General features: G+C 36.1%; 1 protein-coding gene across 1 annotated transcript; it reads right to left on the reverse strand.

The window, feature by feature from the left end:
- Positions 1-2,589: 2,589 nt before the first annotated feature.
- On the reverse strand, positions 2,590-16,993 carry PIGK (phosphatidylinositol glycan anchor biosynthesis, class K; the record flags this gene model as incomplete). Its single annotated transcript, XM_009584122.1, has 8 exons — positions 16,880-16,993; positions 14,558-14,649; positions 10,740-10,875; positions 9,343-9,454; positions 8,888-8,984; positions 8,425-8,542; positions 7,522-7,632; positions 2,590-2,762 (listed from the first exon to the last, which is right to left on the reverse strand). Coding segments are annotated over exons 1-8 (953 nt in total), but the record flags the coding sequence as incomplete, so codon positions are not given.
- Positions 16,994-18,168: the final 1,175 nt, after the last annotated feature.

The raw sequence follows: 18,168 nt of genomic DNA on the forward strand, positions 1-18,168 counted from the left end.
CTTGGGGTGTCAACAGCCATCACATTCGCAAGAGGCACAGAATGGTTCAACACTGAGGAGGTTAAGAATATGGACTCACATTCTTTCATTCGAGGGTCATTCTTATATTAATTTGGGACAATCGGGGTAGTATCTATCCAAAGATCACATAATTTGTGAAGTGTTCTGACCTCTTAACACTCTCAGAAATAGATGTGTGTAACATTTATAATATTCTTTAAATAAAATCAGAGTAACTAGTTCTTGCAGAACTGCATTTTTAAAAAGCATTAACATTTTTAACTAATAAATTCACCTCAAGCTATAATTCTTAAATTTGTTGTAGTGAAACAGATCTCTCTCATACCAAGAGGTACTGACCTCAGAATTCTCTTTAAGGAATTTATTAACTCCACATCACTATTTATACAGCTATAGATCTTTTTTTATTCTGACAAAATCTATGCAGAATCTTAAGTCTCTTCCTTTTTTCTGTATTGCATTCCAGTTACATTTTTTCCCAAAAGATAATTTGCAGAGGTTTTATTGGTTTAATATTTGATATAGTCTCTTGGCTTCATTCCTTTATGAATCATTTCCTCTTCGTTTTATTCTTCCCTCAATGTTTTTTCCCGTACTTTTCTACAAAGTCCACACTTTGTTCTCCATTAAAAACACACTGTCTATAAACTCTTCCGAAGTGGTAATAAGAAACTGAGAACTGAAGTACTACCTTGGAAAATTGTATCTGAGTATAGTGCAATGAATAACTTACTGTTTCACACGAGACCACTTAAAAATGGTCATACACGTTACAAACGTGAGGCAGTATTCCATAAGCTGCTGCTGTGTGCTTTCATTCCTAGGCGTACACATTCTCAAAGACTCTCTCAAGCTAAAGGAGAACTATTTAGCTATTAAACCAGCATGTTCCTATCCCTTCCAATTTCACAGATTTAAGTTCACCAGAATTGCCACGATAATGTAATACAGATTTCACTAAATATCAGAACATTTCACAAGGACAATATTCCTCTCTGTGCATGAGTGCCCATTTTTCAACATTGCTTCCATGTGTCCAATTCAGTAGTGTGTCAGGTAACTAAAAAAACCTCATATATTGGCACCAAACTAACTCAAAAATAAAAACTGAAAATCCCAACCAGCCGTTTCCTGTTTCAGAACAGTTGTCCAAAACCTATTTCTCTTTTTAATTGTCCACAAATTAGAAACCGACATAGGTAAGTTTTCATCATGGTTTTTGACTGGCAAAATGTCTGTTATTTGCCAAAAGGTTTTTTATTCTTCAGAGAAAACAAATTTAGTGTCACTAAATACTATTCTAAACTAAGGAGTTGCAAAATTAGCTTAAGATATATATGGTTAGTACTAACGCGCATGACAGATAAAAATACAGTATGAAAATAAAATATGAAATACACTAAACCGTGTAGGATATTTTTAATTATAAGGACCAAAGTTACTGTTATCTTTAGAATAGAATCGACTATTTCAGTTGGAAGGAACCTACAATGATCATCAGTCCAACTGCCTGACCAATTCAGGGCTGACCAAAAATTAAAGCATGTTGTTAAGGGCACTGTACAAGCGCCTCAAACACTGACAGGCTTGGGGCATAAACCACCTCTCTAGGAAGCCTGTTCCAGTGTTTGACCACCCTCTCGGTAAAGAAATGCTTTCTAATGTCCAGTCTAAACCTCCCCGACTACTTAAAATTAATAAAACTGCTATCCACTAACTTGTTCTTTGATTTGAGTAACAGTAAACAACAAGGTAGACAATAACTTACATAAATTTATAGGTTGAAAAATATTTCATCCCTGGTATAGCAGACTATTTCAATCCTTTTTTTTTTCCCCTCCCAGAGGACAGTATCGTGAAACATAAAAGATGCAACAGAAATGGAAGTACAATGCTAAATAAACTCTTCACTACAAGCACATCTTCCTTTACATGTTCCCAATAGGTGGCAACAGAATACCAAAAATACAAAGTAGTTTATAATTGTTTCTTCATCCACAAAGTAATGGAAGCCCCGTTACAACTTCTACCAATGAACTTGCACCAGCAATTTTATTCAAATGAATCGCTGCATCTCAGCAACAGAAATTCCCAGGACAGTTAATGTCAAAAGCCAGAGAATTCACAGAACAGAAACAAAGCATTTATTAAAAAGCTAGTTGTTATGAAACAACTAACCAATGCCTTATACTCAGAGCTTATCTGAGGGAGTAAACTATTACAAGCATGAATTTACAGTAACAAAATGTTTCTGCACATTAAAGAAAAAAATGTTAAGGAAGAAAGAACATTTTAGACTAATTTTTTTGTTGTTGACATTCACACCTTGGTCTTTAGCAGTATTTATTTACAAGACTGAATAAAGGGCTGAGCGTTTTTAAACTAAGTTTTCAGCTGACAAACCCCAACTTTATCAGTAGGAGCAGGTCCATACTAACTCCCTGATTCTTTGTAAGAAATGATAGGAAATCAGAGTTCTTCTTTCCATGACAGTTACATGACTATTTTGTTTCTGTTCCGTGACAGTTACACAACTATACAAATCAAGTCTAAATAATGACTACTTACTTGCTTTCAAAACCAGCTAAGTCATTGTCCAAAGAAATTCTCTCTGTCGTAATTTCCACCTTTCTCACACTGCCAAAGAAGTCTGTTATCAGAACATTTTGCGGGTCTCGCTGAAAGAGATCAGTTCGGTGCCCAGGTGTGGAAACACACAAACTTTTTGGACAGACCTGAAACTGGAAACCGAGATGGACAATCATATCTTGTCCCTCATTCATCAATAGTCTCTACATACACCTTCCAAATAAAATCGCTATAAAAAGAAAGATAAATGCCACACATAACTTGCACTAATTTCAGTACAAGCTCCACAGCTGAAAAAAATGATTGAACAAAAACATTAAAAGGCATGAACATTTCTATTACGCATTTCACAATTATGCCGTTTGAGTTTAGAAATGCTTCTGTGAAAGCCAACCATCAATTACATCTAACTGATTAAACACACAAATGTATTTCTGAATATAGACGCTGCTACAACCTTCCAAAAAGCAGAAGTGGGTATAAATTCTTCGTATTTTCCAAAGGGAGGCAGGCAAGATTAAACAAGCCTTGATAAGTAGCTAATAGTAAAGGCTTCATAAAAAAGTAAAAATTTACATTTTGATTGAAAAGAAGAAATCTCTTATTTCTAGTTTATAGCCTGCAAATTAATGCAGAATTAGGATCTTCAAATATCAAAGGTGTTTTACGTACATTAAGTTCACAGAGACATCCTGTAAAACCTACAAATTAGCTATATACCTTATTATTTATTTTATCTATATATTTTGCCTACATATCAGATCCACTATATCCAGCACACATTGCAACACCTGGAAGACAAAAACAGCACTAACAAACTGTTTTCAATGGACTCAATTCTGTATAAAGGTACATTTGCAGAAAATAAGTAGACATAACAGTGGCAGATTTGTTGTGGCATTCAGAGTATCTGACTAGACAGCATGCCTATTAAATAACAAGATTGTTATGCACCCAGCAGATATTCAAGGCAAAACCAATGCATTTTGGACACAATGCCTTTTTGCACAAGTCCTACCACGCTCACCACAAAAGTCTCTAATATTTCCCATCTGGACAGATTCCTTATTCCAAGGGATCTTGTAATGCATATAATGTAACATAATAAATAATAATTGGCTTGTATTTTTATTAATAACGATACATAGCTTAAAGTGCCATGAAATGCAGCCCAAGGTCTCACTCTCCCTAGCCTCCCTGATGAGCTTGGAAAGCTGAGTTCATGTCTCAATCATTAGAAGGCACTTCACAAACCACCCTACTACACACAGGAGCTAAACACACATCCCTGCCAGACAGAGGCACTAGCTCTACAGTGCTCTGGACAGTTTCATGAGCAAAGGTTGCTGTCCATTCAACTGTCTCATGGGCAACCCACAGACCACCTAATAACAGCGAGTACTTGTATGTTCCAGCAACAAAGAACAATTAACAGAACAGATTAACGTACAGGACTATGAAGGATGCTCTCCACATGGGTGCTCATCTTCTCTAATCTTAATTTCTCCAAGTGATTTTAAAAAACATGTTCATCAGCCACTGGATCTCGAGCTCATATACCTAATTACATCATATGTCACTTCTTAGAAGGTTGCACTCTTAGGACAAAATCACAGGTCCTAATTAGCTCAATGCAGATGCAGCCTCAATTATCCCAGATAATGACTGAAAACCTGTGAGTTTCAGTCCATACTTGCCAGCAGAAATTCTGTGCTCAGCCTGACATAAAATGGATGGGCTTGTGTGGCTCCTTCTCTTAGGACAACAGAGCCCTACATTTAAAAAGTTTCCCAGAGAGGAAACAATGTACCTGGCGTTTCTTCATAGGGGACAGATTCTACCTCCACATTCCTCCCTCCTGCTCCATTACAGTTTTTCTTTAATACCTTGTCTTTTTTGTCTAAGCCTTTAAGCATATGGCATTAGGCTGCTGGTCCAGGGAGACATCAGCTCAACTTCACCTTTACCTCAACTGAAGCATACAAGCACACATATCCACTGAGCTGGTTTTTAATGATTCCCACACTCTCTTGTTCACAGAGTATCACACAGCTGCTGAAGAAGAGATGGGGCAGATCAAATCTTTCTGTTATCCTCCCTGTGAAGTGAAAATGAACTAGACTCATCAGCATCACGCTTCCCATACACAAAGCCACTTGTCAATGCACACAAACTCTCTCAAGTTTGTTTCACCAAAATGCAATCAATTTTCTTCAACTCTGCTCCAACTAAGGGCACAAACATAAAAACTAAGTCTCTGAAGTAAGCTATAAAAGCTAAGAATTTGTTTTAATCCTGCTATTTGATGCATACATCTATGCTGCAGTTATACCATTAAGCCTCTCTTCCAAGCTCTCAAGAGAGTATAAATGTTCCAAAACAACTCCATCAGCACTGAAAGTGGGAAATTGATACTGCAGCCAACTATTTCTAACCTGTCCCACAACAATTTACTACCGTAAGATGTTGAGATGAATCTTGAACAAAAATGTACAATGACACTTGAGAAGACTTCAGTATTAAAAATCTACCTATCCAGCACCAGTGTGAGAAAAAGACTGCAAAGCAGTTACACCACAGCAGACTAACACTAATAACTGAGGTCTTCTGACAAGAAAAGGCAAACGCTGGCTAACCGAAAGACATTTGTTCATGTCGATTTTTCCAGATTTTTTAAAATAAGATACTATTCAAATAAAGCTAAACAATTCCCCAAAATGGGAATTTTGTTATCTTGACTTTTCTTAAGAACATTTTTAGCTATTTTATGACAAATGAGATCTCATTTAGAAATTTATTTGCATCTTATTTTAAAAGTTCAAATGTGTGACATTTCAATTTAGTCTTTACTTTTTTCGAATTGTGATCATACTGCAAGTCAGTCATTTGCACAGCATTATGCTATCCCTTAGCAACACAGATGGAGCAGGTGGGGAGTAGGTGGAGTGGATTATGAAAAAAGATGTCTCATTCTTTGAAAATCCAAATCTTAGGTGAATGTGAAGAGAAGCTGTTTTAAGAGTGGTTGGAAAAAAGTAAAGAGGTGACGGGATAGAAGCGGCGTAACAAATACACAGTACTTCTGAAAGAGCAGATATTTGACATATCAGGCGATCAAACAACTAAACATTAGCTAATAATTTTAAAGCTAGTTAGTGAGCCACTTATGTTGTTATCCTGAGTTTGGAAAGCATTAATTTAAAAAAAAAAATCAGACTTGGATAAGCAGTAGGTCTTTGTTCTTAAACGAGCACAACACTAACAGTGCATTTCAGTGCCAAAGTATCCCCTGTAACTGTTGGCAAATAAATGGGCTTATAACCTTACCATGGACTAACCATATGTCACTTTGGAACTCTTAGATGAAGGCCTGAAAAGCACCGACTTGAAATAAGAGGTTACGTTTGCTGAAATACGTGCTTATGATGACTCAGTACATGATCATCACAAATCGTGATATATTTGGATCCATTCTCTTCCCTTCCCAAAGCAACAATAAGCAGATCAATGTATAATAAGATGACTTACATGATGTAAGGAATTTACCAGTATGGGATACTTCCCACAGCTCTTCCTGAGTATTTGGCATATAAGCAAAAACAAAAATGCAAGGGAGAATGTTTAGATATCTTCTGCAAAGAGCTCAAAAAGTAAACTACTTGGCCAGCTAACAGGCTTTCTGTACTTTTCACAACAACTGGATTAATATCTAACTGGCTAGACTAGTTATACCACTTCCCAGATGGTGTCTTACACATTAGAAACCACAGTTTATTTTCTAGAGGACAACACTTAATCAATAAAGGACTTGCATATTCTTCTTTAACAAGATTTATTTTAAAGTTATCTGCATCCCATGATCAAAAGGTATTAAATTACAGGACAGAATTTCATTCCCATGATAGTAAAACAATCTTGAATCTTAGTCAGTGACTCAATCCTGTATCAACATAAAATCTGTCAACTGTGGGCTGTTTAGAGTGAATTCTACTACACATCTAGCAGCCAGGCTAACACCATCCTTTGTAGACAGAGGGTGGCATAAAACTTTTGAGCAGCTGCTCCTTTTACAGAAATGAATCAAAGACAACGTGTTTTGTAAGTGGTGGCTCTTAGATCACTGACACAGCACGTCAGGATTTACAGCTACAAGGCACCAAAGCATAATGTATTACTACAATAAAACTAGTACTGGAACAGGTATAAAGGGCTAACAGAGTAAATAAAATATGGTTACTTTTTACGTCATCTCACCAGTGTATACATCTAACTGCTATTGTGGCATTTTCATAAATTTTGTCATAGGTTATCTAGTTGGGGTTTTTTGTCCTCCTGCCTCACATCTGAAAGCTACAATTAATATTTACCTAAGATATAATTAACTCCAAACAGTGATAGATTTGGACATATCTTGCTCTGGAATCTAAGCAGATATACAGAGAAGTTAGTCTCTGCAGGCATTTGTGAGTGCACGGTTAGAATTTTAACTTTTTAATCACCTTTGCAAAACAACACCAATGGCTGCCTTTCCACATCTGCAAAGTGTCTGCTATCCATTAAGCTGATTTGAGAAGCTTCCTACTATCATTTTTCATGTGCAAATACTTCATTCTATTGAAAAGAATATTTAATGAATACTTCATTTATTTTTCAACGAATAAAAAAAAAATCTGGCTAATTCTGGTTCATTTTTTCTGTAGCCAGCAAACCACTTTCCCACTGAGGACAATACTTCAAGTGTTACACTACGACTACATTTAATAATGGCAAAAAGACACTCCTCCCAAACTCGCTTCCGAGAGAAACAGCAGGAGAACAAAAAGCATTTGGAGAACCCTACGGACAAAATACATTAGTTTTGAAACTGTTAAAGTCATTAGCATATTCATCAATGTTGAGTATTCTACTTACTAGGTCATTCATATTTGTCTGACTGGCTGGATGAATTTCTTCCAAGAACTCTAGCACATAGAATGTGTATCTGTCCATAAGATGAACGCCAATCCCAAGATCAGGTTGATGCTTAAAAACAACACACAGCAGTTATCGGGCATTTGCAGGAGAGAACTCAGTATTTAGGAAAGGCAAGAGAATGTAATAGCATGTTACACAAGCTAAGCGTAATTTTTTTTGTTCTTAGGCAAATTATGCAAAGAAAATGACTAGCCGTGAAGAAACATCTTGTTGACAAGCTGAATAATATAGTTTATCTTCGTTTTTCTAGACTATATCCTGGTAATCGCCATGTTTGCCAAAAAGCAGGAAACCCCTTCTTCTTAATGGTCCAGTACAGATTTGTGGGCTGCCCTGAGCTTCTTAGGACTTGGAAAACAGGGCTGGAAGAGACAGCTTATCTTACAGCACTGTGTGGATTCAGATAATCTTGACCTGCTGGTTTTGGTCTGGCTAAGATCTCTCTCCTATCACTCCTTCTGTAATTCAGCTAGGATATAATTACAGCAGGTGAAAGGTAGAGGGTAATTTTTTTGTATATCAAGTGTAAGAAGTCCTAGATTGAATATTCCCCAAACATATCTCTCGGTAGACTTCACATAAAATTTCTTCCTATCTTAGGCAATGCATAAATTGGCCAGCAAGCACAGAAATCCATTGTTCTTTGGGACAGCGCACAAAAACAAGCAGGAAAAGTACACTTACAAGTTTTGCCAAAACAAGTTTTTGCCACACTTTGTAACTAAATACCTTACACATTCAGCAATTAGAAGGGAAATTTTTAGTTAAAAGTCAATAGGACCTGTGCTTTTAACTCAGGTATTCTGAAAATTGTCTTCAGGATCACAAAAATCTACTTACTGATAAAGAATCTTCTCCAACTTGGCTGCTAGCCAAGGCCATTATATTAGGTGAATAAAATCGTTCATACATGGATGCTCCTTGACAAGTATCAATAATAAACAGCAATTCATTATACCTGAAAGAAATAAAATTCTCCTTACCCATCCTTCTTTAAATTGAAACAACATAGACATACTTTGCTTTTTAGTTACCAGGACAGCTGCTAGGAACCCAAAGAACAGAAGACTTCACACTGATTGATTGTAAGATGCAAGTTTAGTCAAAGCAGTACATTTGAGCAGCTGTAACCGCAGGAAGCTGAAAACAAAAATTAAATCTCTGCTTTCTGAATGTAAACTTTCATCAAATTTTATGGACAACGGATAGTATCACTGCTGAAGGTAAGCAAGGCCTACCGGTAAGACTTCAGGCATGTTTGTGAAATACAGTATTTAACCTCTAAATAATGCTTTTTTCTTACCTTCTTTTCTGCCACATTTGTTCAAAGGCATCAGCAAGTTCTACATTTGTGATTTCTTCAGAATCTTGAAATTTTAGGAAACCATTTCCACCATGGCCTGACAGAAAAATCAGAAGTTAAGCAAGTATGTAGGTTAAAGGAAGATACTCAGCCTGGTTGACCATCTTTCTAAACAAAGGCAAACACAATTCTCCTTCTCCAAACAGACTTCAGCAAAAGAAAATATTAGTACAGTAAGAACAGTACACATATATAATTTAAACTGGAAACTATACTTGCTAAGTACTGCCTTACAAGTTTTTTCTTAATTAGTATGACATGCTAAAAAAAGAAAAAAAATCCTCTTGTTGATGCTTTTGTTTGTTTGGACTCTTGATGGGTTTTCACACTTTCAAACAGGCCCATCCAACTGAACAACAAACATCAACAAATTGTATACATAAACCTGTAATTACCTGTCATATATATTAGAATATTGCTTCTGTCATCAGAAAGAAGACGTTTCGATCGCGGTGTGCTTGGTGGGATTCTTCCTGTTAATACACGCAAGAAATTTTCGACAGTAACCTATGAACAGAAGCATAAAGTAATTTTCTAAAGAGAAAAATACTGATTAACAACTCTAGGCTGGGTTACATAAATTAAATAATGGAACACTAAAATATGCAGTGTATCTAACCAGATGTAATACTGCATGGTATAAACTGCACAAACAGACATTTTCTGTTTAAGGTTTTACTGCAGGTTCACAGTCATGTGGTACCTTTTACTTTATCCCACTAACATCAGCCTGTTGCTTTATTATATCCAATAAGTCTACTGCCATAATAATTTCTAAATACATTTTCTTTGATCTGAAAACCTGTCAGGTTTATTCTGCCAAAGCTGCAGAATTTTTATACTCACAAAATGCTCCAACATTAGTATGTGTTACCATGGAAAAATAAAAGTTTAAATTCCCTCTGCAACTCAGGAAAGGAAAAACAAGACCAATTTTGGTTACATAAGTCTTGGAGTGATCAGGCAAGACCCATCTGGACAGTGACTGTAAAAACATCCTACAAAACACACTTCCTCTTCATGCAGACATACACAGCTCAAACGCTAGCCACAAATCCATACTCAGGAAAAAACATAATAAAAATAACAGATCTCTGTTTCAGTATTGTATCTTCACTTCTTTATACAGAGCTTCAGAGAAATAAAACATCTACTATATACTTAAATATGCTCCTATAAACCTTTAGTAATGATTACATAGCACTATTAAACCATGCAATTGATGTCCAATTTAAGATCAACTGATAAAGACACTGTCTGTTTGAAGGAATATTACACAAAAATGAAAAGGTGACAGAATGCAGATTTCTATATAGTAATTACTTTACAGTAATGATTAGGTTATGGCTTTTGTTTTATTTTGATAAAAGCATATGCTTCGGATTAGAAATTTCAGTAAGTCTCCCTAATAAACACTTCACTTGCACGCCAGAACTTTCACAGTGGTGTTAAGTGTTTGCAGGACCAGCCATTTCCAAAGAAGAGAAATTTCAGTAATATGTGTGTATTCCTAACACATACAAGGAGTTCCATATATTCTTTTAACTGTGGAGATTCCATTATTTAAAATAGCCAATACACAACATGTTTCTAGTGTAATAAATTTCAAATACAGAACCGAGTATCAAAGGGGAGAGGGGTGTGGGTTTTAAACCTATCAGTTGATAATAAAAGCCCAGCCCAAAACCAGTCATGTGAATAGAAAGACTTCCTCAGGCTTCACAGATGATGTATAAATCTTTAAACCAACACTAAAAACAACGACCCAATGATTTAATTAAAGTGCAGTCACCTCATAGCTTCTGTAATCCACTTCCACATCATCTCCATAGACATTTAGCTCCATGTTTTTATGACTAAACACAGTAGCTGGTTTGGGATTTCTGGGATTACATGCCATATCATCTGCTAGCATCAGGACAATGTGACTATGGAAAATAAGACAAAAACATTTCAGCCATTCTACTTTCACATAACAGTCAAACAAAAATTATAACAACACTGTCCCATGATTACAACAATAGCTTATAACATTAAGAAGATTCCTGGAATTGTAAGTGAAACTTTGCTTAGTTATACCCTATTTCCTTAGGTACATCCTCGCTATTATAAAGATACCACACATGGAAAGGCAGCTAGCTGTTATTTATCTACAGGATTAAGTTAGGCCAAAGATGAGCACAAGAGTAGCTGACATTAGCAACTTTATGACATAGACTTGCTTGGATCTAGGCTGGCAGAACTCTTTATAAAAAATCTGGAGATTTTTATGGGGCACTAAATCATTTCGTGCAGCTCCACGGAAGAAATACCAGCCTGTTTGCACCCTCTCAGATGAATTAAAAACATTGTGACAATTTTTAATTAAGACTGAGGAGCTTCTGAACATTTCTCAAACCACTACACTACATCTGCTACACTACTGTATGATTATCTGCATTAATGGAATTTTTCTGAAGAACACAAGTGGGCTGACACCAGACATTTTGCCTTCTTCATAGTACCAAGAAAAAAAACAACACAGCATTTCACAGTACCAAGAAAAAAAGGAACAGCACATTATAAAGCTGTTCCAAATTGCATGCAGCCACAGATCTATATTTCACCCGGTAGGGTCAGGTTTGGGTCAAAATATGAAATAACAAGTAGTCACTGGAGACTGTCAGCACTAGGAAGAATGTGCCAGAGATGTCTGGAAAAAGGTGAAGTCAGTTCTTTCCTTGGATAACCCTGTCTTGGATATAGTTTCTCCTGGACTGTGATCTTTGTTCTCCCAAACAATGCTTTCAAAAGGAAAGCTCTGTTTCCTGCAAATAATGCTGCTAATTCAGACTTTCAGAGACACAGTTATAAATTAAACTGTGTCCTGCTATTTAAACACCATTGCTGTGCTTGTCATCACTCACCTATATGTCTGCATGAGCATTTTAAGAGTAAAGTTATTCTTTATTAAGTGCTGATACACTCCACACTGGGGGGGGGGGGGGAAGAAAAAAAGAAAAAAAGAAAAAAAAAAAAAAAAGAAAAAAGAGAAAGAGAGAGAAATGCTGTCCAAAATAACATCAGCGTAAATCCTCAAAAATAATCAAAGTAAATTATTTCACTGGGAGTAAAATGCTGGCATAAATATGAAGCTGCAAGGACAGAAGCCAGAGGAGGACAACTACAGAAGAGAACTAAAGACTTTTTTTCTCCATACGTGCACAGCAGTACAAAACTATTTTTATAAGAGAGTATCATTAAAAGGGAATTAGGTGGAAGCAAGTGTTGAATATATGCCTTGCAGATGTACTGAGATAGTCAGGTGTACACCCATTTTTTGTATTACACTCAGAAGGGAATATTCCAGGCTAAGCCATCACTAGGCCTACAGTTTAGCACTGTATTTTTGCTAGCAATGTGTCCATTAAAAAAAAAGAATTAATAATCACACATCACTCAGTAAAAGGTTCTGCACAGTAGTAGTACAGACAGGGGAACACAAACATGCAAAGTTTGTATACTGTATGGCATTCTTAAAAGCGTATGAAATAACCCACAGTTAAACACAACCACTGTGTACACGTGGTTCATACATGCAGCAAAACAATCTAGGTGTTAACTTGCAGCTTAGCTGTTAAACCAAAGTAATTTAACCATATATTATATTAATACTATTTTCATGATGTAAAACTTATACTGCATAACGATTCCAGGAATCAAAAAGAATTTCTGGATACATTCTGGCTTTGTTTTATTTTAGCAAAACTTTTCTTTTATGAATTGGTGCATTGTGCCCACATGTCAATAAACCAGAGCAACTTATAGTTGCTCCACAAATCATTTTCCTAATGAGTTCTGTTGTTGGATGACAAATCTATTTAAACCACCAACTAGACACAGCTACATTCAAAATGAGGCTATGCACAAACCCTTCTTAAAAAAAAAAACACCCAAGAATCATGATAAATGTTTATTTTTAAGATGTGATTTGTTTTTTTAGTCTTACCAATATTTTGAATGAAGTTTTGCAGCAAAGAAAGAAAAACAGGTAGAGGAAGAAGTTTATCTAAGGGAGAAACCCACTCAAATCCATGTAAAAATTGCTGCAAATGGGAAAAAACAGGCGCATTCTCTCTCTCTCGGTATTCTCCAATGTATTATTCTTGACCTTACTCTAAAGCATTGCTGGCTTTTTGAGATTAATTTCCAGATCCTTGGGTATGGATAAGAAACGGATCAGGCAACTGAACATGAGAAATCTCCAGCCATGCTGTAGTTTTTGCAGTATTTCTAAAACTGTCACCTATTTTGACCTTAATGGTGAAGATGGATGGATGCAGAGAAGATTAAAGTTCTCAGGTAAGGGTAGCACTAGTGAAAAGAATTTCTAAGGTAGTGCCTAGGGCGCCTATGCTTCAAAGACTATACAGGAAAGAAGACAGATGCTCCTGAATGAGATGTACAAAAAAATAAAGCCATATTTCTGTGGCTTTCAGCCTGTAGTGCTTAGGCAGTACGTTCCCTTGGATTTATAGCCCCCAAATGCTTCCAAAAATTAGGTTTCAACACACCCTCTTTCAAAAACCGAGAAGTCACTCTTTTCTTTTTAAAAGTAAACATAGGAAACAGGATGATACTGCCACTGCATTCACAGTTGAGTGGAAGCTAACTGGGGACTCCAGATACTACAGTTTTGGACTTGGGACAAAAAAATGCCATACAAATTTAATCCAGCATAATATGCATTTTCCAATGATGGAGCAGGCCATACCTCTTTAGGCAGACGTGCTGGAGAAACTACCAGTCCTCTAAACTAAAATTAAAAACCAGAACCACCAGGATTTCCATAGGAGCCTATGGATACATATAGCCTATTATTCAATGGATGCTGGTGCCTAAAATTCGCTTCCAGAGTTCTGGTACAGATAAATTGCATTCCGAAACAGCTGGATGGAACTGTGCCAATACCCCTAGAACTTCCAGTAGGAACACAACTAAAAGACACTTCAGAACAGTTTGTTCACCTTCCTAATCCTGTTGTCAAAGAAGGGATATTATTTTAACCATTGTGCTATCGCCAGAGAAGCACAATTTGACGGACAAAGCTTCTGGTTTTTCTAAAAACATGCAAAACTTTTCAAGCCTACTTTCAATACGTAGGAGCTGCTTTGTTCAGGGCCTTTAGTTTAGAGACTCTCAGTGTAGTTGCAGATGTGGAAGTCTTACATTTTAGTACAGTTAGGGTTGCTAACATCTCCTCTCTGAAAGGAAATTAAAGTACAGCAAAAGCCGTATCTCAGAGTAGTATTGTCATTGCTGAATGCATTTATCAATTTTCACATTATGCTTTCACCAATTTACTAAGTGGTACATTTTAGTGCCCAGATAGCTCCTCATGTTTTTAATCTAATTAGCCTATTCCTACTGGAAGTTTTATTATATAACTTGTTGCTTTTCCTTTTGAACAATATTGCCACACTTTTCAATACGCTGATGTGATCACATCTTGCCTTTTTACTTTCATCCAGTTAAACTGGGAAGAGAAATATATTTTTATACTGCTTCAGACAACAAGAGAACTTTTAACAGCACATTTGCAAGGAATTGTATTCACCAAGATTCCCTCACCTATCAGGAATTCCCAGTCTCTTGACACTTCTGTATACTGAAAGAGTATTTGCCACATGACGATAATTAAACCAGAATCGAGACGTACACACCTTGAATTTTTAAGAAAAAAAAAAGCATATTAAATAGTGTAAAAGATACAAATTGACCTGGCACATTGCATCAGAAGACCGTGATTACAGGAGTATCAACAAACTAGTAGCAAATCAGAAAGAACACAGCAACACCAAGAAACTCGTGCTATAAGCTATATAAACCTTTGTTGTACCAAAGCAACAAATACTGAAAATAGAAGTTAAAAAACCATTTTCTTAACATACTGACTCATGAAAAAATTGTCATAAAGCCCAACTAAGTATAGAAAGTGACACTTCAGGGAATAATTCAGCAATAGTAAGTGGATAAGCTAAATTTTTTCATTTGCTTTCTCCATATCAAATGGAAGAAAAATCAAAGAAAGAGTTCTCATCTCAATAGCAAACCCATTTTGGGAGCATTCTTGCACAAAGACGTAAGTGAATTCATGCAGAAGCCACACACAAGGGAAAATGCACTTTCGCATTTAAGGAGTCAAATATAATAAAGTAAGAGCTAAGTGAGCTCTAACCAAAATCTGAATAAATTCTCAAAAATCTCAAAGGAGTTCAGGTCCTACTGTTCTAAGAGGTGAAGGGTTGGGGATCAGCCATTCCTGTACTTGACCTATTCCCTAGGTCAGATATTATTTAATCTGTCCTCAAAAACCTCAAACCAATGAGATTTCAAAAACCTTCAGAGGCAATCTGCTGTAGTTCCTTACTAGCCTTATCATTGTCGTCGTGTTTAACTTCAGTTCACTACTTTTGGTTTGTTCCACACCAAGGACAGCAATTCTCCTTTGGAGACAAATTTCCTTCCCTTTTACAAGTCTTTCAAACAGACAAAGGAAGCAGCATTTTAGAAGAGGTGACTTTAAAACCATAAGAATAGAGAAGCAGAAACAAGCATGTAATTTTTCAGCTTTAAATGTACAGCTCTAGTTTAAATAGAAACATCTTCAAGTTACACTATGTAACATCTTTTTCTCTAGCCTTTTCATAAAAAGAAATGAGTAGTAGCTTAAATAATAATAAAAATTCAGCCTGAAAGGATGCCCTTGTGTCTCGATCATCCCGTCAGTTAGGAATTTCAAAAAAGCCTACGGGAATCAGTCCATGAGAACATTTGCCTTTCAGCAAGATTGCAAGCTCTGAAAACTGTGGCCAATCTAGCTGTGGCATTTCAAGACATGATCATCTCCCCCTTTCCTCCATTACCTCCCTTACAACACAGCGGAAAATGTGTCTGTGCGTTAAATATAGCTATTCACACTGCAGCATATTAATTCAAATGACTGATGAGGTGGGATTGCAGTGTGATCCCAGGCTTGAAGTGCCTGACAGCAGTAAAACCCTCCCTATTTTACTGCTTAAAAAATTAGTAGCAATTGTTATAAAGCTTAATCATGAACTACTGAAAAAATATAACCAGCAGAGAATCTGTTGAGGATAGGAAGTATAGCTCCTTGGACTAATTTTCCACTTTCTTTGTGTCTTTTATGGGTACTAATAAAAGCACCTATTTGTTAATAGTAGTGAAGTAGTACTTGATGTTTTAATAGTTTCAAGTTTGTACATCGTAGAATATAGAAATTATTCCTTCTAATTCAATTAATTACTGTTAACTGCCCTTTTATATTGCTCAATTTTAGTATCTGGAAAACAAACAGCTGCCACTGAGTAATTACAATAGTGTTCTGAAACAACTTAGTCATTAAGACCTGAATTGTGATTAAGAACCAATTGTGTAGCATGATTCAAAGCTAATAAAAGATTCATGGCAAAGAAAAAAAAATAACTAGGATAAGAACAGTTGATCTAAACATTATGTTGCCTGAATTTATTTTATTCTAAGCCTGTTATCACAAGTTAACAGATTGAGTAAGAACAAAAATCAGAATAAATTGTACCTTTCCGGTCAGAGAGATATACTTCTCTGATATCAGGATTACACTTTTGTTCAACATGCAGTATGGTAATTTAACTGTTTTAATGCTGTCAGAACTTTTGTTTTATTAATCCTGCCATGTAGCTAGATGTTTTGAGTGCTTGAAATGCAGCCATACTGAAAAGAAAATTTTATTATGGTGTAATAAATTTGCAGGCACAATTTCAAATGTATTTCCAAGTCTTTATCTTTCCATTTCTTTCAACTGAACAGATTTCTTCTGTGACTGTTGCAATTACAGCTTCTGATGAAAAATTGTCAACTTTATTGGAAGAAAACAACCTGGATCACACTTACCAAAACTGCCCAGTTATTTGTGTGTCCACTTCTAAAGAACTGTTCTGCTTGATCCTGAAAGACGGAGAAAACACTACGATGTTTTTCAGCCATAAGAAAGAAATGACCGCTCATATTTTTGTTTTTTCCACAAAACAGTGTTCAATACATATGTTTACCACACCTTAACACTGAATAAACCTTACAAAAGCTTCAAAAGAGGTAGTTTTTCTCATTCCGTTTTGCACATTTCATGCAAGCTAATTGCTCCAAATCTTTCCCTGAAACTTACTAATTAACAAAGGAAAAAGAACTATTAGTCACTTTCAGCTTATTTAAAACAAAAGGCCACACATCTCTATTCCAAAGGACACTCCAAGAACAAAACAAAATTATTTATTGACCTACAGTTTCTTCCTTAATGAGAAAAAAGGCTTGAATTAATTTCTATTTTCATTGTTCCTCGCATCTTTTCAAGAGCAGGTAAGTGAATCTGCAATTTTAACCCATTTTAAATCCAACGTGGTTACATTTATCTTCCAAAACCAGGAACTATGACAACAACCACCTTCTTTATAATCTGTGTTATCCACAGTTCCCACCAGAAGTAAGATAAAGGAATCAGATACCAGGATTCGTCAATTCTTTTCATTGACTGCCCCTATGCCCAAGGTGACTGAAATTTGGGGGTGAAAATTGTGATACAGGAGCTTACTTTTCTGAAATTACTTAAATGCTTTTATATCTCAAGGGAAGTAAATGACGCTTTGCAGAAGAGAGGGCCCTTTTTCTTTAACAGATAGCGTAAATCAGTACACAGAAAGGGAGTAAGGCTTCCCAGACGTAAGGGAACAAGTCTGTCACAGGACAAGAATCCAGACTTGCTGATTCCTAATCAGACTCTGTCAACCCTCTGAGGGGTACTGGGCTGATGCCTGTGGTCTCACACAAAACACACAGTAACAGAAAAAGTGTTTGTTAAAATGTATGTAAAGCAGACTGTACTTCAAGTAACAAACAATTTGCAGCGTAATTAGTAATCCAAAGACTCTAAAAATATTTCTATTGGCTATTTTTGCCCTATTTGTAATTAATTTCAAGTATAACAATTTATTAATAAAGCAGAATTCAAATGCAAACAACGCTCCAGATGTAGTGTGGGCACTGTGCAAAAAGCATAATTACCAAAATACGAAATTACTCCCACTTGAAAAGATTTATTATCTCCTGTGTGTAAAAAGCCTCACACCTGCGAGAAGGGCACACGGCAATCAAGCCCAGCTGAGCCCGGGCAGTTCAAGTATAACAAT

This window comes from Fulmarus glacialis, unplaced genomic scaffold (genome assembly GCF_000690835.1).
Source record: "Fulmarus glacialis isolate BGI_N327 unplaced genomic scaffold, ASM69083v1 scaffold11368, whole genome shotgun sequence".
NCBI lineage: Eukaryota > Metazoa > Chordata > Aves > Procellariiformes > Procellariidae > Fulmarus > Fulmarus glacialis.